Raw genomic sequence first — 24583 nt, 5'->3', positions numbered from 1 at the left:
TGAGCTTTATTTTGTGTTTGGAATATTCTGATTTTGAAGGCAAATTGCCCACTAGCTTTTTATGCTGCTTTGGGTGGGGGTACAGATAATTTTCTTCACGGTGGCTGGTACGGGGCTGCATTTTGGATTAGTGCTGAACACAGGGTTGCTAATACAGAGATGTTTTTGTTATTGTTGAGCAGGGCTAACACAGACATGAGGTCTTTTCTGCTTTTCATACTGCCATGCTGGTGAGGAGACTGGGAACGTGGGAACTGATACTGGGGGAAGCTGGGACAGGTGACCCCAACTGACCAAAGGAATATTCCATACCATATGGCATCATGCTCAGTATCTGAAGTAGGGGAAGAGGGAGGAAGTGGAAGGATGTTTGGATGTTTGGCATTTGCCTTCCCAAGTAACCACAGCACGTGATGAGCCTCTGGTTTCCTGGCAATGGCTGAACACCTGCCTGCCCATGGGAAGTGGTGACTAAATTCCTTGGTTTGCTCTGCTTGCATGTGTGGCTTTTGCTTTCCCTATTAAACTGTCCTAATATCAACCCATGAGTTTTCCAGCTCCTACCCTTCCAATTCTTTTCCCAATCCCAATGGGGGGAGTGAGCTGCATAGGGCTTGGCAGCTGGCTGGGGTTAAACCACAACACTTTAACAGAAGCACTGGCACCTCAGCGTTACAGTACCACTCATTTACTACCTTAGCTTTGGAAACCTAGCTTTTTATAATGAAGATGAACATCTTGTTATTCAAGGGGAGAATGCAGGCAGGAGTTAAATGCATTCTAATCATCTGTACTGAATTATCTTTATCTTTATAAATGTTAACAAAATACACAAAACATTCCATGCAAAAAGCCAGATCCTGATTTCCTTATTCAGGAAAAATTCCTTTCTTATTTCAGAGAGGGCCGCAAGCACAAGGTGCTGACCTGCCATTCACACAGAGAAACTGCATTAGGAAAGTTCTTTTCCCAGGGGCAATTTGTAATCTGGGCTTTCCTTTCCTTATTTGTAGGATTGGAATTTTCCTATATCAGAAGTCTCTAGCATTTATTTAATTACTCAAACTAGTGCAAAGCAACCAAACAAACAGAATTTCAAGTTAAATTAATAAATGATCCTCCCAATCAAAAAATTAATCGGCATAGACATCATTAACCTTCTCATGCCTCCTGTGCTAACTGTTCCACATTATTCACCAGAACCTGGAAAAATCCAAATCATGGAAATTACTTTTTAGGACTATAGATCTTCTCAAAAATCATGTGCTAATAGCTCCTTTCTGCTTGAAAGGAGGTTGTAGACACGTGTGGGCTGTTTTTTTCTCTGAGGTAACAAGTGACAGGACAAGAGGAAATAGGCTGCAGTTGCACAGGGGAAGTTTAGATTGGGTGTTGAGAAAAAAATTCTTTGTTGGAAGGGTGGTCAAGCAGTGGAATAGGCTTGGAACAGGGGAATTATGGAATCACCATCCCTGGAATTGTTAAAAACATGTGTAGATGTAGTGTTTTGGAGACATGGTTTAGTGGTGAACATGACAGTGTTAGGTTTACAGTTGGACTGCATGATCTTAAAGGTCTTTTTCAACCTTAATGACTCCATGGCCCTACTGTGAACACGCCTCTGGACAATTGCTGAGTATCACATAGGGAAAGAAAGAGCTACTAGGTCAGGCACTGACTAAAACCAGTTCATGTCTTGAGGAGTTTAAGAATTAGGCAAACGATTTAGCCTAGCATGTGCTGATGTTTTTTACATGCTTTTGAGACAAAGCATTACTGGTAAATAAATAGGAAGTCCCCTTATTTTTCTGAATGCTCTTAGAAGTATTAAGTTCAACAGACTTAATTTTATCAGGTTTTGGGATTAAAAAAAGACACAGCTAATGTATTCAAAGAAACACCAGTATCTTTCTTTGTAAGCTTTGAGGGAGAAAAAGAAAATTAGTAATGGCCAAATCTTCACATCCAGTAACTTCTGGCTTTTAGAATTCAAACTACTTCTGCTGTTACTTCAGATTCCTCCTCAACCTACATCAGAGAGATCAGAGGAGACAGGTGAGATCTTCATGTCACAACCACATCAAAGAACCTATTGCTCCCATGGTCATTAACACTTCCTGCAAACACTCAACATTTCAACAAAAATTATAAGCAGTGTTATCAAATGCTGTTGATGAGAAAAAAAAAAAAAATTATGACAGTCTAACATATTAACTTTCCAAGAAAGGAAGAGCTTATTGATTGAAAGCTCTTTTTGATTTAAAGTATTAGCCGATTACATGGATAATTTCATAGCTGGCTTGGATTTATCTTGGTTTTGATGCAGCAATGAATTCTGCTCAGAACTAAGAAAGTAGAAAGATGTAGTCAGTCATTTCTGTAGTCTTTGGTTACAGTGTTGTTTGATTGAAGAGGTAAGGTTCAAATACAACTTTTTTAACAGTGAATTCCTAGAATTCTTCAAGGCCAAGTGACTTACAATAAATTGTCACTGGTTTTTTTGTATTTTTTTTCCTAGCAAAGTAAAAAGTATTGTTTTCAGTTACAATATAAAGCATTTCTAATTTTGTGAGTGTAAATAACTAGGTTCACATAATTAAATATTTTATATAATTAATAATTTTAATTAAAAATTAATATATAATTAATAATTTTGCCTCAGAGCTCTGTTAATCAGGATAGCGACTTTGTACACTACACTGAAATAAAAACTCCTAAGTAAAACAGGGAAGAGAGCCTTTCAGTTGCACTTACTTCTACCACTTACACTCTGAATACAATCACATACTATCCCATATTAAGAGATCACATCTGAATCCTCATCCTGAAAAATCAATGGGCACATCTTGAACACTGACAGTTTTCTGTCTGTTTTTTTCCCCCCGTCTATCTCAGAACTTTTGAACTGTATGGCTTTTAAAGCTGTATCACAGGCAAGGCTGTGTACTGCTTTATACCTGCATATATAAAGAAATAATACAGCATTAAATTAACTTAAACCTTGCGCTGGTTTTAATGTGATGTTTAAGAAAAAATATGATTTTTTAATTGGCTATGGATTCAAAGTTCAAATATGAACTTTAGATCAGTGACTCAAACACTGTGTGTTTACATATATTCTGAATATGGTAAGAACATTACCAAAGGGAGGTATTTGGGCAGTGATGTCTGATTTTTTTTTTCCCTTTTTGTACTTCTGACACACCAGTACTGTGGATGCTCTAAAAGCATTGGAGTCTTTACTGGTAAGACCTGGTCTCACACCTTTTAGGTCCTAGGAACAGTTTTTGGTGGGGAGAAATTCTACCAACAGTAGATGATGACTGATTTAGGAACCAATAAGGTAAAACTGACATATCCAAGTTTTTGCAACTGAATTGGATACATCCCAGGGGGCTGGAAGTGAATTTGAGGAGGTATAGCTGCTACTAAGGAATTAGTGGTTGTAGTGCTGTCCTCCAACACGTAGTAGCTCATCTTGCTAGATGAGGGCAGTCTCTGTTTTCACCTCAGGTTTGTTAAAGCAGCTGCTTTCAACTTTTCAGAGAGGGGAGTGTGCCTACACAATGTGTGACCGGATACAGGAAGGTAGATATTGAAAGAGTGTTTATATCATTGCAGTAAATTAGATTACTGGAAGTGACTTCAACAGACTTATACTGAAATTACAGAATTTATTTATATATTCCTATTCAAGCAGCAGTCTTTATTTTAACCTCAAATTACTTTTTCAAACTCACATGCAGTCATGTATTTTAAAAACCTAAAACCAGAGCATTACTTCTGTAAGTTTGCTAATTAGATTCATATTTGTGTTATTAAAGTGATATTTGTAATTTTGTCAGTCAGCTACACAATAAAAAAATGTGTAATGCTAATACAGCAGACCAAAAATGTTAGGAAGTTTTGAGGTTTAATCTCAACAGTACTCTAAAAGTACTAACAACAAAGATCTAAGGATAGGAAAAAAATAAATACTGCATACTGAATGTTTCATTTTACCTAGTAAGTATTAGGGTGAACATGTAACAACTGAAAAATAGATAGGCAAAGATCTGAGTTGGTTTTTTATTTACCATCCTAAAATAGTATTTAATTCCTGATACAGTTTTGAGGGCTCAGTTACAAGATGCAACTCACAATAAAGTCACTTAGTAGTCCCCTCTCATTCTGCATTCTGTTTAAAATGTTACTGACTTACAGTTGGACTTAATGATCTTACAGCCTAAAGCAATCTAAATATTCATCTATTTTATGCAAAAGATTTCAGACAGTCTGGGTTCCAGTGTTCTTGAGAGCATCTGACAGCCTGCAGCCCCAGATGTGTCCCGGTAAGTTGCTGAGCACCTACTGGCTGACAACTCACACGTGCCATTTGTTCTTCTAAATGTCTAGGAAATAGCCCCTATCTCCTGGAAGATGGAGCAGACTACTGCAAGGAAATGTGCTCCTGCCAGATTGCCCATCAAGAATGTGTCTATGCTCTAGCTGGTCAGCCAGACATGTAGGAGTATGTGAAGTCCAGCAATCTGCTCATCAGCAGATGTGCTCTCTGTCCGTGGTTTGAAAAGAATTTACTCCTTTCAAGGGCACAGGAGGTCTATCAGTGCACGTGTTCTGCCAGTGTGGTTTAGTTCCTTACTCCTTCTCAGCTTTGGGCACAGGCAGCAGCACAGAGAACTGCAGTGGGGAGGCAGGGCATGGGCAAAAAGATTCCTTTTATCACTGCCTTTAGGACACTGGATGACATGGCAGGGTTAAGTACTACAGATTTGGCATATAGTAGACCTACTTCTTGTTTTTTTTTAATTACCACTACTGAAAGATGTTTAGACAGAAAACAATGCCATTGTTGGTGTCTTGTATGTTTGTGGTGACAGTTACATTTTTCCTTCTGAACAAAGTATGAATAATCATGAAGAGAATCATCCAGCACCATATTCAGCAGGGCTGTAAGCATGGATACCAAAAATATCACTAGGGTGCTGATTACTGTAATATTAATTATGACTCTGCAAAAGTACTTACACTCGCCTTTACAGGTAGTGCATATTCTCCACACACACACAAGAAAAAAAAAAAGGAATCAACCACTAAAATTGGCTGAATTGTCTGCTGGGACCTTACATGGGCCACAGTAACCAGAAACTGCTAATACATGACCTTCATTCAAATGGCTCTGCTTCAGCAACTCTATTTAATTTCAGAACTTCACTTTATCTCTTTATCCTTACACTTTATCTAGCATTGTAGTAACTCCTTTCACATCCTATGTCATGGCTGAATAATTCAACGGCAAGTAAATTCCTTACATTTCTCTTCCACAGCCTTCAGCACTAAATGCTGATTGATACTTTCTGGACCTCACTAAGAAGATGTTTACATTTTTCCTTCAACACCATCACCAAGGAAAGGCAGTGAGACAGGCTGCTGGAAAAGGCACTCCATGTCTGTTCTAAGCATGCTCTCAGCTCTGGCAAAGTGCTCCAGCTGGTATCTCTAAGCATTTAATGCACCTAATTCTGAATACATTTGGAGTGCTTGTAAGCTCTTCAGCTGCTAAAGCCAGCTTGAGGGTGCACAGCTAAAACTGCACTGGTTTATATCTTAAATCTGTGTTTCTCTTCTCCTGCAGCTAAGACTAAGGATATCTTTTATTTTCCAGTTTTCAGATGTTTGCTGAAATTGATATTCAGTAAGTGAACAAGGATTAGGTCACCCAGAGGTAACGTATTTCCCCACCTCCCTCTTAAATAAGAGAACTGTATTCTGTAACATGAAGCGTATGATTGCAAAACTTACGTTTTGGGTATATATATCATTATAGTCTCAGTATCATTTCTCCCCAAAAATCTGTCATATAATAGGCCTTAATAATTCAATTTATTATAATGCTAGTTAGATTCATATGAACAAAAGCCCAGTATACATGAAGAACGTGCACATTCCTACCTGTTATCAAATGTACATTGTCCTGTGTAGATTTCAGACCACAGTAATCACCATAACTCATGGCATTTATAAATATTTAACTAATTAAATACAATGTTCATACAAGTATCTGCCTAAGAAGAGGGAGAGCTAACATTGTTCACTGCAAGTTCCTTCCTTTTGGACTAGAACTTGAAATATAGATGATATATGGATATATGTATATGCATGGTGGCAGCAGAGTGGCTTATGATTAGTTGGCACAATCCAGAGTATTTATTACATGCTGACTGTATAATTTAAAGACATTTCCATATTGCTAATCCCATAACATACGATGGAGAGACAAAAGGTGACTTTCCCACCACATTCTGAATTGCTACAAATACCTACCACAATATTTAATTCCGTGAATAAGGCAATGTGGGCAGAAACTGCTGGTTACAGATTAAAGTTTACAACGTCAAAATTTCAACAACTTCTCTACTCAGGGAACATTAATAATGGTGTATCCCATTGGAAGGTATTAGGTATCTTTAAAATAGTTAAGTGATTTGGTTTCTTTTAATTACTTCCTGCCAATATCCATAATTTTCTCTGCATGTCCAAAACTAACTTAAAATTCAATATAAAATTGCTATTGTTTTTATATCATCAAAAAGGAAAGATTAATGACATATTTCAGTAATCTAGTAATAGGTGGCTTTTTTCATTGTTCAAGCTGCATGCAATCCTCAGTGGATCTTAGATGTAGGTTAAAAAGGTATTTGATGCCTGTTTTTCAGTTGCCAAGGTCAAACATCACCTAGTATGTATAGGGGAAGAGGAAACATCTGTTGGAATAATTTATTTGACTAACACAGAGGTTAGGATTAAAACCCACTCATTTCTTTGGTCCGATACTGAATTTCAATTAAACAATACAGGTATTCGTTCAGTTTGAAAAAATTTCCTTCCTTTACTTGTGGGCACATTCATGTATATCCCTAATTAGTGGATCTGGCAAGGGAATACTATGATTTATCATTTTTTCATATCTGCATAAGCTCTGAGAATGAATATTTCTATTTTTTTAAGGTTTGGGGTTTTTCTTTTCCCAGTAAATGTTCTAAAGAATTCACAAACTTTTAACTCCCAAGACTCTTTGGTTTCTATGGAATTCCTCTACTAACAAGATTAGAATACATCTCAGGATCAGTGATTACACATAAAATTGTAAGATACAGCAACCTTCAGCATCTAAGTCCCACTTACAAGTTTTTAGAAAATACTAAATGCACATCATCTGACTGCAGTTTCTTCTAACCTTTCTGTGAAATCAAACTAAAGTCTTCTAGACTAACAGTAAAAAATAACTTAAATTGCTTAATTTACAAATGTAAATTAATAAAAATATATGTATTTTATTTCAATCAAGTGTGGGAGATGCTCTTTTTTGCCTTTCTAGGGTCAAAAGGGATTTCAACAGAGCCATGATTGTGTTCCACATTTATAATACTATGAAAATATTTGCCAAGCCAAGAAGCTCAACGATTGGACAGCTTTTTACCATTGTAAAGCAGAATCAGAATGCTTTGTCTTAAAGGGAATGGCAGAAGATCTTATAGGAGAAAGATGTTGTACATGCATGTTCCATCCTTTTTTAGGATTAAGGGGAATAGTAAATGAAAAGCACAGTTTTACTCAGCCTGGCCCAAAAGAGAGGATGCTAATAGAGATGACATGCAAGCTGACAGAACACTGAGCATGTAGACAAACCCATCTTACAAAAGAATTTAAAATACCCCAAACATATTTATATGGCATGAGCATTAGCCTGTATCCCTCTAAATTTCAGAAGCCTCTATTATTCACTGGAAAATTATAGTGTACTACTATAGTAGTACTAACAGTATTACTTGTTATAATAACGAGTACATTGTTCCTGCAGTTCTTGTTTTCATCTGCTCCACTGCTCTGTGATTTCTGAGAAGGAAAAAAGTTCAATAACAGGGACATACATGACAAAATTCAGTTTCTTTTTTAGGCCAGAATATATCCATTGTCATATGATGAACAAAAATTATTATTTGAAAGAGAGCAGCTTTGTGGTTTGCAATTCTTCTTCTCAACAGAAAGGCAGCTATTTTTAAGTGGAACAAATTATCAGAAGAAACAAAACTCATGGAATGGAAAGGGGTAAGTTGTCAAGAATAAAATAGCATTAAATGCTGCTCAGTTAAATTGTCAAACATACTAACAAATTCTATCTGGAATGTAAAATAGAATACTACATTTACTAATTTAGTTACAAAAGAATACCCGTGTCAGTTGCATGTATTTATTTTATCTACCGCATTGTACAAATGATGACTTTTTTGTTGGCTAGTTCAGCTAATACATAATAAAACCATTAGGTTAAAAATAGTATTAAAAATCTGGAAGTGATATAAGGTCCCAAATAATTAACTACACTATTGCCACAGGTGAAACTGGGGCATGGCTGTTAGAGGTGCGAGGTAATGATGAAAAACTGATTGTTTCACCTTCTCTAGATGATTCCATGCACAGCATCACCCTTCACCAATGGTCCTCACACCTTAACTTACTTCTGAGAATTAACTTCAATATTATTTTACCTTTGTGGGAAATTATTACAATTAAATGCATTTGACAGAAACTAGTAACACTAAAGTTACTACTATTAGGTAGCCCACTGATTTGTACCAAGAAACTGAAATCTATTTTCCTGTCTTTCAAAGAAATAGACAATAAATATAACATGGTTAAAAAAAAATACAGATTAAATTCTATCTTTCTGTACGCATTTTCCAACTGATTCAGCAAGAGCTGTACAAGCAATAACCAACATAGCTAAAAGGAAGATATTTGAGAAACACACCTGAGTTTTCATCTGACTTTTTCTTTCACAGATTCTTGGTGGAGGTTTTCTTTCAACTTTCTGCTTGTGAGCCAAATCTAAATAATCTGCTTTTTCTTTCACAGAGTCACTGGGGTTATAAGGAAGAGTGAGATGAGGTGTTTCAGAGTCAGCTGCAGAAAACAAAGAGAAAAAAGGAATAATTCAGTATCCCAAGTCAAACCATACATATTTAATATTCAGTGTGATTGATCACAGGTTCCAATATATCTCATTATAAAGAATGTAATGAACCTTAAGGTAAAATACCCCACATTTGATAATTCAGAATGGAAAACTTTGAATGGAATTATGGAAGGTGCTACAAACACTGATGAAGGTGAATATTAAAACAGGGATTCCCATTCAGGTAGAGTTATTTGAAAGGGATTACATAGCACCTCCTTATATCAGAAGTTATCCAGAAGACAGTTTCAGAACCATTGCTATTTATATATGGCTTCCAAATGATGAGCACATTCCAACTATTTTGGGCCGGTGCTGGCAGGCAGAGCATCAGCCTTCATGTCTTCAAAAATAACATATTAATATATCTTCCAAAAGCAACAGTCTAAGTGCCACCAATTTTATTTTATAATAATATAACTCAAATAATTTTGAATAATTTCAAGTTAAATGGCTGCATCCAAGTCCTGCAAGATGGCAAAACATGCTGTTAAGTCATTTATGTTTTAACCTGCAGTCAACTCTGTAACAATCACCACCTCCCCATCATTTTTAAAAAACCCTCAAAGTTTATTTCAGGTTTTGCTTGAGTTTCAAAACTAATTTGCTTTCTCACTTGATGAACAGATTGCCTTTAAACCTCAAAAAGGGTTTAAGGCTTTTTTACCTCCCAGATATTTTTTTTTCGTTTCCAAATTTAAGACTTGGACTTCTGTTAGGCATGTATCTTGCAAAGGCCTTTAGAAGGACCGACAGTATACAGAGATCAAGTATCAACAAAGAGATTTTAAAAGTCTGATATATTTCATATATATTTATTCTAGAATGCTCAACATTTTTAAAATATGGAAGTTAATGTGAATATTTACACACTCAAAATGTACTAGCTACCCCTTTCCATAATTGTGGGAGATTGGGATGTGAGGAAAAAAAATACATCTACTAGTGTCAAAATTAAATTTTATATTGGAAAAGCTCAATTTCTGCTCATGTCTTTTGGACTCATCACTGGTACAAATGTCATATAAACAGTTCTTAGTATATTTATTTTTAGCTGCAATTTTATGATTTCTCTAAGTTTTAGATAAACATGAAGCAGTTGATTAGTTTGCTTACGAAATTGTACATTGGCTGCATGTTCATCTGTCATTCTTTCATTGCTTTTTTCCCTGGCATCTCTGGCGGCTTTCCAATTTATCAAGAAACGTCTTTCCATTTCTTGAATTTCTTTCCCATCAAGGTATTCTGCAAAAGAGAACATTTTCTGTGACTCAAAGTGAACTAAGGGTCTATACAAAGTTGGATGTAATGTGTATTGGCTCTATATTAATTCTCTTCAAGTCTTTTTTTCTTTTTCTAGTATTTTGGTAAAGAAAAAGATACTTAGTAAAGACTGATAATCATATTGAAGTTGCAAGAGTGAGTTAACGTGTCTTAATTACAACAAAAAAAATTGACGGTTTTTATAGCTTTTAAGGGAAATATACATATTTCACATTTGGTTAACATGGAAGACTCTCTAAAGTTCTGCAGAAAAGTTATGCTCTTACACAGGGTAGAGACAGATGCAGAAATCCAGGTTGAGAGGGAAACTGCACATCTTAGCAATCAAGGAATTCTACTGATCGTGAAGACAGTCACACAGATTTGCCTCTCTCAGTTTAACTTTACTCACTTAGGTGCCATAAACCTTATGGTCTACAATTCACTGGATGCATCTGCATTTTTGAGTCAGCCCAAATGAAATACCTCACGTGGCCACAAATTTAGGCACCTAAGGCACCGTCATTTTCATTGTGCAGATAGGCTTTTTCTTTTTCTTAATGGCCAATATTTTGTGCTCTGTGAAAAACCAAGTTCTATAATTATAACTTCAAAAATAATTGCCACCTTTATCCAAAAAAAGAAAAAAAATAGCAGATTTTTTAAACTTATTTCTACAGTAGAAATATTTAGATATAGAAGAATTAGTTTCTTCCTTTCACGCTAAAATTTTATGCAAAATAATAATATAAACTGCACCATAAGGGTTAAGATTAACATCTTAACATCACAATGTAAGTGTGAACTGCTTAGAAGTTTAAGGATGAATGTTGTATGACAAACTCAAACGCAGTACAGCGGGATCTGCACAATTGGCACTGTACAACAAAAACACAGAGGAATAGATAAAACTCATCTTTGAAAATCCGTTTCATAACATCTGGAATATGAACACAAAATATTGTCTTGTGAGATCATCAATCATCTCTTGTAAAACAAATTATTATTACTACTACTAATACCAAAAGCCAAACAAGATGGCTTGTGAAGCTGATTACTAAAGCAGTTTTAGCTTTCTACATAAATTAAAAATTTATCATTTGCCATAAATACCTATAGCAGTAACTGTGTTTACACGCATAGTGCTACTCAAGAACAATTCATTTTTCAGTTGTTTCCTAAAAGAGTGGGGGTTATGGGTGGGCTATTGATGTAATTTTTTACCTAAAGTCAGTGACTGTACTATAATCCTATCCTTGTACTTTGGTGTTTGGCAGATGGGGTTTCCTGTAAGATCTATTCTGCGTAGCTTTGTCCATTTTTTCAATACAACCTCCAAATCCTGCAATTGAAACAACAACAGAACATTGTGATTATGTTTCCCCCTCCAGAGTGAATTCAACAGTAATGTGATTTGTTCAGCCAGGCCCAAATCCTGCACACATAAATAACTTCAATAAGACTATTCACATGTATTAATATGCACATTAATTAAACAGAGTGGTCCACAGCATTCCCTAGAAATGGTGATTTTGGAAGATGCTGCATTTTTAAGGATACAGTAATGCCAGCTATGGAAAATTACCACTTCAATTCCATTGATAAGTACCCAAAGCCTAGGAACAACCAATGAAGAAATTTGTACAATATGCAATGTCTGTTAATGCATCCCCAAGGTCTTACAGAGCCCTTAGAGTATCAGTGTGTGGAAGAATAATTACTTTATACAAATAAAGAACAGACAAAAAAAAAAAAAAATCTAAAAATCATGCAATCCACAGTGGACTGCCTCTCTCTTTATATATATGTAGAACTGCATTTCACAGGAGAAACAGTAATGCCCCCCTTACCTAACTGTGGGTGGTCAGTTATAGTATTGGCCTACACTGTGAAATTAGTGAAATATACCTTTCTCCATCTCTATTTCTGTCTGGTTACCCAGGGGCAGTATGACCTAGATGAAACTACTCTGTCTTTTAACTGCAATAAATTCAAGTTAAAAACATGCAAAGTTTAGCAGAACGGTCCTTTCTACTCAGACACCTTATTTTCTGAAATTCTTTCCAAAATTTCATTTAACTCCCATTTTTGACAGGCATTCCTTGTATGTGTAAAAAGCATAAGGAGGGATTCAAGACAATAGTTATATATAGCAGAGAAGATTTGTATCCTACTGTTGTAATAATTTGGAAAAATCTACTAATCGTGCTGTGACGGATTCTAAACCACAGAGTGTGTAAAACTTTGTAGCTTGATGCCAACAATGAAGTCTCTAGCAATGTAGATATCTCTTAGCTCCTTCAAATTTAGAAAATTGCTTGGGTGACACAAGTAGAGAGAATTCTGCTTTTGCTGGCTCATCTCCCTTGGTAGAAAATCCTCTCGGAAATATTCTATGGGTCATATAATATATGTTTAGAAAAAATCACATGGAAGAGAAAGTGGCAGCACAGCCTCATACCTCCAAACCATATAATTTTTGGTGCATCTATGATGATAGTGGTATCATCTATTGTTATTCAGTGAGAAAAATGTTTTTTTAGAAAACTAGAGAGCAAAAGTCTGATTCTGTGAGGATCAAGACTGATAAAACAATGCAAGAAACTCTGAGGACTAGTCCACATGAAGAAATGTTAATAATTCTCATAACATTATTCAACAAAGTTTAATCAGCATGTATCAGGATAGCAATGTGATAACCCCCATAGTTTAAGTGTTAACCCTTAATTACAAGCAAAATTTAGGGGCAAAATATTTTAGGCTAGACTTACGAAAAAAGAAAAATAATTTAGCAAGTATATTTATTTATCCTTACCTAAGCATTCAGACACTATCACTGAAGTCTGTAATGCGTTCTAGATTTCATTAGAAAGAATTTTTCCAAGTAATAATTTTGCAACACAAAGTTGTCTATTACTGAAATAAAATGTATACAGTTTAACTTTGATGAATGTATACAGAGTCCTGAAGATTTTTGTTAGCTGTTACTTACTTGATAAATGACCCAGAACATGCTTACTCCAGTGTATGTTTATCTAAGAGCACACTAATCCTGTGCTGAAATATGATTACCCTTTCGATACGCTCTAGTTGTTCATTGCCTTCCTGTCTCTAATAAAGTGCTTTCACTTCCCAGCCTTTCAATAAGCTGTACTAAAGGGACTAGACACTCTTCTGGGCAGGCTCCATTTGATAAATGATCATGTCATGCTATCACTTTGAGGTCTGCTACAAAATACTGACGAGCAAATTATATTCCATCGGGGAGGGTGGGGAGGGGGAAGGGCAAGCGCCTGAGCCGGCGGCTCTAGTGCTGGCAATAACTTGCTTACCAATTAACGGTGGCTGTTTAAGAATTGGTATTTGACCAGCATGCTCCAGTTTTTATCGGAAACATCTAATCCAACTGCCCCAGCTACATCTACAGACAGCAATTTGTCACCGGTTTGATTACCTGTCATAATCTATTTGAGAAAATCTATAATTTTTCTCTTGTTCCTGACTCAATTCTAAGGAGAATGAATTCATCTTTTGTGATATCCTCTTGTCATAATCAATACTGGGCAGAGGTTGAATAAATTAAAGACTTGGGAAATACAGATTTTTCCAGGTATTTCTAGCTATATATATATATATTTTAATCTATCCAAATACTCACACAACTCATAATCTTTCCAAAGCTAATGAACTTAAATAAATAAATTATATTCTGGCTTTTTGTAAAAAGGAATATTTGTGGGGTTTTTTTAATAGACATAGTGTTTTAAAACATTTCCTTTATTCTAACCCAAATACACTACAGTTTAGAAGACCTAGTGTTCCTGACTAAAGCAAACCAGAATCTCAATACAATGAATAAATGAAGTAGCAAGCAATAGAAAACAAAGAAAAGCCAATTCTATTAAAATCAATTATATTCTTGATACCTGACCTGAGACATACTTTTTGCATGTGGTAGCTAGTCATAGTTATTTTGCATTAATTCAGAAAAATTACTTGATTTTCTTCTGTCTACTGTTCAGACTGAATTATATAAACTTCAGTCAAGTGAAACAAGGTCATATGGCTTGTTGTCTGTTAATTATGCTAACAAAGCCTTGTATTAGCCACAACCTTAAGTGCTTGAATTTATTAGTCCTAATTTTCAACTACGCTGATATCAAAGTAGCATAGTTGAAAAGCGAAGGAATATGGGTTTTCATAAGAAAGTGAAAAAACTGAGAAATGTTTAAATATAAAATAATTACACAAAATACATGAAAGTGAGAAAAGTCTACTTTTGTAGATTGTATTTCATGCATTTCTTATGTCCTTCATATTTTCCTCTTTCACAAAGATTGTATGTTACTCCTGCAGTTCACCAGACCTGCTCAGACACAGGTAGCTCCTCTAGAGCTTCTCTTCCCACCAGGTGAGGCACAGCTGGGCACAGAGCTCTCTGACACTTGCCTGTCATGCAACACTGCCACGACCTGTGATCAATGCCAGACATTCCTGGGGAAAGCTCTTGATGGCAGTTATGGGAAAGCAGGAAGGGGAAAACAGGGGACATCGTGCTTTTGGCATGAAAAAGAGGTATACATCAGAGTTTTGATAAGATAAGGGCAAGAGGGAGGAGAATGGAGGCAGCTCATGTGGGAGTGAAAGAGCCTTTGCTGCATTTAACAAGTTCAGCCAGCAAAACCAGTTAAAGGTATAGATCTGTATACCCCTAAAATCCTTGCAGCTTTCACAATTGCAGAATGACGTATGCCATGCAATCATGAAATTCAGGGATGCAAAAAAATTTGAAATATACCCAAAACTTCCCTCAGCAATTTTTTTTTTGAACAGTCAGTGGCTGTGTAAGATCTCCTGCTAGATGTCCACTGTGAGCTAAAACCTCTTACATGGAGCTAAAACTGACTTTTAAAAAGCCAGCTTCTCATGGCTTACTGCTTTTTTCAATAGTTTGGTTTTTATTTATTTAAGAATTTACACTAGTGATAAGTAGAGTCTACCAAAAAGTAATCCCTTAAAACTCAGTAACTGTAGCTGGAAAGTAGGATATCCACCTGCATTATACTGTATATTAAACACATTTGATATGTTCATTAATTTTACAGGTCTGCAAAGATATGAACAGAAACAAGTTCCCCGTTCCGTATATTTCAAAATGTGAAAAACCTGGAGATTCTTTAGAAAACACACAGAACAGTCACTTTCAAAATATAATGGAGCTTAATCTGAGCATAATGGATAGCAAACTCAAATGCTAACTGTGTAATTTTTCAAGAGTTGTGATCATGTAGCATAGGAATCTACAGGGCTAGCGGATTTGGGTAAATATAATTCTGGTATCCCTGATGATCAAATAATGAAATTTAATAAAAAATAAATAATATATACACAGTTACTGAATAATGCAGTCCTTTTGTCCTCTCCTTATTCTTTTTCAGAGGATACTAATTTTTCCTCTGAGATACTGTAAATTCCATCTCCAAACTGGCATCATCATTCTTAAATTTAATTGGTTCTTTGGCTATGACAATTTTCTTTTAAGATCAACGCAACAGAAGTATATATTTTATTTATAAGAAAGAAAGAGCCAATATAAAAATCTCTGTAATATGTTTTATTTAGAAATGGATTTCTTTTAAAAAGGGAAGCTTTGGGGAGATTGCCTATTTGAAAAAAGCTTTTTGTTATTTTGATGTAACCAACATATTCAATGTGATTTTAACTATTCAGCAAAAGCCTACATTAATTGTATTTTGATGTAAATTCAATCACAACTGCCAGCCAGGACTTGAAATACAAAGCATTAATAATTCCAAAGTAAAAAAGAAGGTCATCATTCAACATTTTTTAGCATTAAAGTGTAAAAAGATGAAGAGTCCAAATAGAGTAAATTCATCTAGAAAACTGATAGGTTATGCACACAAAATACTGCAATCTCCTCACTAGTAAAGAGAATTGCCAAATTCTCTCAACAATCTGTTAAAAATACATGTGTTCTCAGAAGTAATAAGAATAGTCATTTTAATAATTACTAACCAATGAAAGTTAAGTTTACTAAGAACATAAAATGCTTATGCAAACCAGAAATGAAAGAGTTTATTTCAATCAAGACTTTGTCTTGGTGATTTGGGTTACTATTTAAGCCAATTCGTTTCAGTATTAATTAATAAAAGTATAAATTTTGACATCCTAGGTAAATGCTTCTTCATTTTTAGTCTCAGTAAGATTTTTATATGAAAAAAGATGCATGCTTGACAACCCAGATTTAGTAACTGCAGAAGTAAAATTTCTTTTTCTTATATATTTAGTGATAAAGATGAATGTGACTAATTTCTTAAACACCCATACTTAAAATAACAACTATTTAATACCTTAATATGTTTAAGTTGATTGTCGACTGCTTTAAGATAAGAAAGGTTTTCCAAAATTGCTAGTTCTTCTAATTCATCAATGTTGTTATTGCTGATATTCAATACAGACAAAGATTTCTGAAGGGAGAAAAGCAGAAAAAGAAGCATTTTTTTCTATGCCATGTATGAGTCAAGTTGCAAATTGTTACAGAAAATTATCTTAAAAGATGAACAACCATATGAAGAAGAAACATGCAAACACCACCTCCACATACCATACAAATTGTTTTATGCTGGTGTTCCACCTTGTCCTAAAATGTAATTTATTTTGGTTTTGAATAAATTACTGAAACCAAAGTAAGATTGTTTCTCAATTATTTCAGAAATTCTCAGTAAATACAGAATTCTTGTGGTTTTTTAAAACTCGTTCAAATTCTTTACGGAGTTCTGCATGTGCTACAACTCTGCTTTTGAAGATGAAACATACATTGAAACTGACTGCCTTTTTATAGAACCACAGAATGGTTTGGGTTGAAAGGGACCTTAAAGATCATCTGGTTCCAGCCCCCTGCCATGAACAGGGACACCTTCCACTAGACCAGGTTGTTCAGAGCCCCATCCAACCTGGCCTTGAACACTCCCAGGGATGGGGCATCCACAACTTCTCTGTGCTATCTGTTCCAGTGTCTCATCACCCTCACAAGCAGAGGATTTTCTCCTAACAGCTAATCTAAACCTGCCCTTGATCAGTTTCAGGCTATTACCCTGTGTCCTATCACAACACACCCTTGTAAAAAGTGCCTCTCCAGTTTTCTTACAAGCCCCCTTTTTAGGTACTGAACTGCTGATATAAGTTGCCCTTGGAACCTTCTCTTCCCCAGGCTGAACAACCCCAGCTCCCTCAGCCTGTCTTCACAGGAGAGATGCTCCAACCCTCTGATCCTCTCTGTGGCCCTCTCTGGACTTCCTGCAGCAGGCCACATTCTTCTTATACTGTGGGCCCCAGATTGCATCTGAACTGCAGAGCTGAAGCCTGTATGTGCTACCCACTTACTCTCATTTAGCTGGACTACACTGCTTTTCTTTCAGGCTTGATCCTTCAAACCTCTTGCTGTCCATACCTCTGATCCTTATCCCTTCTCTGGAACAGTACTGAGTCACATATTGCACTTTGTAACAGACAATAGTTACAGAGATCTTTACATTTTAGATAAAAATCTAAGTGTGTTTCAGGTGTTTATCTTGAGAAATATGAATGTAGTTTCACATAAAAGGAAAATATTTATATCTCTAGAAAATGAAAAGGGACTCCTAATCCAGTGAGTTTAGAATTATACAAGATATAAGATTTACCATTAGCTGGAAAATACTTTTCAGCAGTTTAAGCAGGAAAACTAACCCCCTTCAAAAATTTGACCAAGATCTACATTGTAGATGGAAATTACCAGTATCATACTGATAAACACAGTTCATTATCTTAATCTTCTCAGTCAGATTCATGACATTGTCATCATCAAACATTTGCCTGTGGTACACACAGAGCTACCTGGCCTTGTGCTTTTATCTCTTTTATCTCTGATACCATTAGAAGAGCTAGAAACAGATGAAGAAGTAAAAAGCGACGCCTTAAAAGGGCTTCAAATACTTAGCACTTGAAGGATAAAATATAATATTTTTACATTTAGCCTCGACAAAGATGTTACATAGTCAAGAATGCAAAGTTGTTTCACAGAAAACAAAACAAACTCCACATCAAAAGCCCTTAAATAAAAGCCACAAAGAACAAAATCTAGACCAGGCTGCTGAAAAACATGGAAGAGTTTATTATGCATTATTGTCCTGAGAAGATTATAGCTATAAAACCTCCCTTTACTTTGATAACTTCTCCAATATAGAAGGAAAAAAGTACAAATGCTCTCACAGTAATGATTAAAATCTATTAAAGAAGAACAGCAACATGTCTTGGATTACCTAATCTCAAAACAGGGGAAAAAATAGAGCTAGGTCAAATATTTCTGATATACATGTGAACAAAATTCACTTTTTAGTGAGTTTTCCATCTTCACAAAAAAAAAAAAAAAAAAAAAAAAGGCTCATCAAGCCCTGATTACACTATGGGAGATACAGCAAGAGGAAATTTTATAGTACAGAACCACATCCATTAGCAAATAAAGCCTAGTTTTTAACCTCTTCATCTATATGTTTTATGTTTTCTGAGCAATTAACATGTTGAAAGACAACTTCAAAAAGATATCCTGAACTTTCGACATCACACAACATAAAAGAACTGCAGAACTAAAATGGAATGCTTTTGATTGCGTTGTTCTTAATATCCAGGAAAAAAAAAAAGAAAAAAGAAAAAAGAAAAGAAAAGAAAAAAAAAAAAAAAAAAAAAAAAAAAAAAAAAAAAAGAAGCTGTTTGTGCTCTTTTTTCCACTCTGTTTTTCTACAGAAATACAAAAGGCAATAAATAAACAACAATACCAATTAAATCACTGAAATATCAACAAATTAATTCACTACAAATGAAGCAGACTAAGAAAACTAAGAGCAGTAAATTCCAAGTCCTTTTTCAGTTTATTCACATTCTGTTGGTATAGGGCATCCACACACTTCCTTAATTCCTCTCTCTCTTTATTCTCGTTTTCATCATTCATAATGAAAAAAGATGAAGCAGAATTTGCTGGACTCCTTATAAAAAAATTAGGGTGAGAGTCCCTTGGTAGAATTTGAAATAATGACACCAACTGGCAAAAGAGGAAAACAGAGTGATCGACTCCTAATAATTTCTCCTAAAAATACTGACCTCCTGATAATTGACTCATTGAAATTCTCAAAATGTACTTACTGCCAGGGAGTTAAGGGATACTGGATCAAAGAGAAGCTTTTCACCAGGAGGGAGATGTTGATTTTCAATATGTAGCTCCCTTAGTCCTCCTACTTTATCCAAACCCTCTACTACAGTGATATAGTTGTCTCCTAAATACCTACAGAATAGAACATAAATTAGATTTAATAGCCTTCAAAAGCAGGAGCAAACACAAGGCTTCAATATATAAAGAAAAATATTCGTCAAGCATTATTGAATAATACTTGGAAATTATGATAGATGAAGCAAATAATCTAGCATACTACTAGAATATACATTTAATTGATTCAAGCAGTTTTTTGCAGTTTTATCTACTGCTATTATTTTTATTATTATTATTATTATTACTAAACTGAAAAAATAAAATCATTTAAATGCAAATATATAGGCCAAGATGATATGCCATTATTTTTATCACAGAACATCTCATCAAAAAATAATAAGCGATCCCTTCTATTTGAAAAGCAAAATCTAAGAGATGAAAGGACCTCAATGGCTACATAATTTTAAAAAAAGTTAAGCATCATAATTGTAGTTTTTACTAGTAAAATAAATATTTTATTTTCAACTTACAGTTTTTCAAGTTTTTTCAGTGGTGAGAGATTTTCTATACTTGAAATATGATTGTTCTGAAGATAAAGGTGTGTTATATTTGAAGCAAAGTCCAAGTTCTGGATTTGGTTGATTTGGTTGTCATATAAATACAGGAATCGCAGATTTTTACAGAAAGCGAGGTCACCCTGAAATAAACAGTAACATGCCACTTAATGTTCACTGACTGCCTGCTTCTGGAAGCTATTGATTGTTCTTATCTTTAAGTTCTGATGCATGATTTATCAATTTTCACCTTTAGCAAACAGTTCTTAAAGCTATTTTTCTATTTTAATATATTTCTGAACTCAAGTTTTCACTCAAATGTTGAGTTTCTTTGAACATATTCCTATGAAACAACTAAAAGGCCACTCTTCATGAAGGTTCTGTAAAACTTTGCTGCAGCAGCTGATCCAGTTAGTGACTCGCTATGGCTGGGCACGTTCCTGGGAGTGGGCTGAATAAACCCCTTTGCTTGCAGGGATCTCTTCACACAGAACCAGCGATTTCCTCTCGACTGAAATCACAGTTTTAGAGCAGAAATTCACCACATTCAACAATGCAATTGTTCAGGGCTCAGCAGTTTCAAAATTTACTCAGTATCTTGAGGGGATGTGAATTAACTCAGAACTTACTGAAACCTTTATACATTTCCTATTATTAAACTCAGAGGAAGAAGGACTGGTTTAAGTTTGCAGGTTTAGTCTTTGAAAATGAAAAGCTCATGGATTATTTTTTAAATGAGTAAGCCCCAGGGAGCAATTTAAAAAAAAAAAAAAGTATATTTTTAACCTGGCTAATTTGAAAAAGCCATTATAACAGTCCAAATTTGTTAACCTCACTCGGGTTATTTCCTGTTCCTGAACTCTCCTTTCCTTTCTCAGACTTCCTCTGAAATTTAAGGAATAAATCACAGATAGATTGAAAAGATTATGCTGTGAGTTAACAAATTTGTAAAACTTGGCTTTCCTCATATGTCTCTCCAACAATGAACACCACATCATAACCGTAACTACAAAACATCAGGGTAACCAGTTTAAAAAGAATAATAAAAAATAAATCTTACAATTGAATCTATATTTTTATCTGATAAATACATATGAGTTATTTTTTGCAGATATTGTCCAAGGTCCTCTTCACTACGATTCTTGTGACTGGCATTTTTAACAATTAGATCCATTGTTAGTTGAACCATGGTTCTGTAATAAGTCAAGCTGCTCTACTGCCTCTTTTAATAGTGTATTCCACGTGCTCTTCTAAGTAGTATTACAGAATGCCTTAAAAACAAAAAAGAAAATGTTATACTACTTGTATCCCCGATCTTCAACAAAAGTTGCGCGTGTACTTCAAATCTTACATATTCTCACCAATTCCCATTTCATTTACAGTGCTACTATGTTGCATATAAAAACTTACCCCTTTTATTGCTGACATTTTATCAAGTTTTTGGTGCATTAATAAATATTCAAAATAATTTTTCTATTTGATTTGTTGATTCAGTTTGCTTAAGAATATTATATCCTAGTTTTACATACAGAAATATGAGCACAATGCTCCACAGCAGGCACAGTTCTCACACATAGTAGCTAGTTAATGGAAGCTCATAATCTGATTATAAATTAGAAAATACACGACACTCCATAACAGGTTTTACAGGCTGTGAGAGGTGATTGTAATCTACAGGACTCTTTATACATCTGCACAGCACTTTCATCATCTACACAACTGCATGCTCTGCACAGTCAAAAACTGAGTTTTTCCCATTAAGGCATATTATAGAGGTTCTCACAACAATAGCAACTTTTTTCCCAAACTCTGGCTCATATAAGTGAGCTTATAAATGATGGAATGGTGGAGAGGGATGAAGGCAAGCAGCTAGTATTGAACGGGAGGCGTAAACCGTCTGGGGATACAGACACCCTAACAGATATAACTTAATGACGCAGAATAGAAAGTCTGAGTACTATCTAGCCAGTACATATACCAATGTATATTATGTGTTATAGCTTGTAAGAAAGCACCACATCAGTGTATCAGAACAACTGAGGAGACAGCAAAAAGCATCCAGTGCTGAGCCTCGCACAGAGAATCCTCCCTGCCAGCATTACAATTAGGAGAAACTGAAGAAAAGCCAAGATCGAGGTAAAGGCAGAAGAAACCTCCTTTCGTAGTTAAAAAAAAAAAAAAAAAAAAAAAAAAAAAAAAAAAAAAAAGCTCTCCTTTATCCATACGGGATTTGCTTCAAACTTTTAAAAGGTGGGGATGAAGGAGAGATGAAAGGACATTGTGAGTTGCCTGTTTTTCCACTGTGAGTGTCTTGCTTTTTACATAGAAACACCTTTCAGAGCCCTTTCTTAGACCTTCTTCCAAACTCAGCCGAATAAGCGAGGGAAAGCCGGGCAGGTCTCCCTCCCTCGGTCCCAGCTCCTTCCTACCTACGGCCGCGCGATTTCACACCGCCCTTCCCTTCCCGTGGCCCCGCCACCAACCGCCTCCCCGCACGGCCGGCGGGAAGGCGGCTCTGATGGCGGGCACGGGCCGGGATCCTCTCCAGGCGCTCTCCCGGGAGGAAGCGCCTCCTGCCCGGCCCCGCTCTCCCCTCAGCTCCCGGCCCGCGCGCTCCGCCGGCCCCCGGTTGCCGCGGCAACCGCACGCCAACCGCCGGGGGGCGGGGCGCTGACCGCTACCGGCCGCGGCGCGCGCTTCGGACCAATCAGCGCCGAGAAAAGGGAGCAGGGGCGGGGCTCTTTTGCGAACGCGCAGCGACGATCCCCGCGCGGCTTCGCGCGGGCCGGGCGCGCTGGCGGCCATGTTGGGAGAGCGGGGGGAATGGCCCGAGGCGGAAGGGACTCGCGAGGGTCGTCGGCAGCTGTTGCACGGGGCACGCCAAAAGTTACACCATGTGCCTGAGTGTACTGCTCTTATGCTTCTCGTACTCTTGTTAGGCTTGGTGTTGTCACTGCTTCCCGGAAGAGTCCGTTCCAGTGCCCAACCACCCCCTCGTTGGAAAACCTTTTCCTAATATCCAGCCTAAATATCTTCTGACACAACTTCAGGCCATTCCCTCGAGTCCTGTGACTGGACGCCATAGAGAAGAGATTAGTACACGACCTTGCACTTTCCCTCATGAGGAAATTGTAAACTGCAATGAGGTCTCCCCTCAGTGTCCTCCAAGCTGAACAGAAAAGGTGACCTCAGCCGCTCCTCATAGAGCTTCCTCTCCAGTCCCTTCACCATCCTCCCTGCCCTCCTTTGGACCCTCTATGATACCTTCATGACATTTTTGTGTTGTGGCGCCCAAAACTGCACACAGGACTTGTTGCAAAATGTGTATTCTGTAAAAAATTTTCTAAGGATGTTCTTTCATGGTTGATGTTTGTTTACTTTCAAATCAAAAAGGGAGGTTTAACTTGTGAAACAGCAGCTAACAAGCAAGCTCCAAGTGATAGCTATGGTATCTAGAAGACCAAATTACTTGTTTGTAGAATTACCTTGTTTAAAGTTTACGGCTTGACATGCTTCAATGATCTGAGACCAAGGGGGAGGTTAACAAAGCTTGGGAAAAAGGATGATGATTGATACTGGACACAAAGAATGCAGAATTTATGACCTACAGAGACATGTGGTAGAACTCTTAAGATAAGGTAAAAACTAATAAAGTCAACTCAGCAATTGTGCTGAAATCAGCTGCAAATGAGTGAAAGGTAATTCTGGCAGGGCGAGATCTGCGACCTCCAACCCAGAGACCACTGACCCAAAAGAAGAGAAAGATTGGCCCTATGGACTAATTAGCATAAGAAGCAAGAGATTGTCAGTCAATAGTAGAATATGAATTAATAAGAAAACTATGTAACTATTAGCCAATGAACACTAATTCCTTTATTTGCTAAAACATATAAATTCTAAAAAGTTTTGGTAGTTCGTGTGCTTGATTTTTGCAATTCCACCAGGCACCCAGGCTTGTGCCATCTTGAAATAAATAATCAATGTCTCAAGTGTGTAATTACTGGCTTGTTGCACACCAGGTAATAAATACATTTTTTGTGGACAACGGGACTCAAGGTGAGGCTACCCCAGTGCAGAGCAGAGCAGGACAATCCCCTCCCTTACCTGGCTGGCGATACTGATACACCCCAGGACACGGTTGGCCCTCCTGGCTGCCAGGGCACTGATGACTCAACATTCTCTCTAGGATCCCTAGATCCCTTTCTGTGGCATTGCTTTCCAGCCTCTCAATCCCAGCCTGTACGTATGCCCAAGGTAGCCCCATGTGTAGAACCCAGAACTTGCCCTTGTTAAAGTCACTACTGTTGGTGATTGGCCAACTCGCTAATTTGTCCCAGAAGAAATTTTTGAAACCTGCTAATGCAAATGGACTTTGAACAACATCCCCCATGCTGCCCACCCCTACAAAGAGCTCTTTGTCTTGTTAATGTCTTAATAAGGCTATGCATTGTTAAATCTTGTTAACCAGCCGTTTTTGTTTGGTGTTGC

The 24583-nt window shown here is 36.5% G+C and overlaps 1 protein-coding gene across 1 annotated transcript; it reads right to left on the bottom strand.

The window, feature by feature from the left end:
• Positions 1-1950: 1950 nt before the first annotated feature.
• PPP1R42 (protein phosphatase 1 regulatory subunit 42) lies at positions 1951-21284 on the bottom strand. Its single transcript, XM_040074290.1, has 8 exons — positions 21156-21284; positions 20072-20238; positions 19478-19616; positions 16651-16767; positions 11504-11621; positions 10133-10261; positions 8813-8964; positions 1951-2028 (listed from the first exon to the last, which is right to left on the bottom strand). Exons 1-8 carry the CDS (start codon positions 21282-21284, stop codon positions 1990-1992), a joined length of 990 nt encoding a protein of 329 aa, XP_039930224.1. The 3' UTR covers positions 1951-1989.
• Between the last annotated feature and the right edge of the window lie 3299 nt (positions 21285-24583).

This window comes from Hirundo rustica, chromosome 1 (assembly GCF_015227805.2).
Source record: "Hirundo rustica isolate bHirRus1 chromosome 1, bHirRus1.pri.v3, whole genome shotgun sequence".
NCBI lineage: Eukaryota > Metazoa > Chordata > Aves > Passeriformes > Hirundinidae > Hirundo > Hirundo rustica.
Note: the sequence above shows the minus strand (reverse complement) of the source record. Positions and strands in the feature narration are given on the sequence as shown.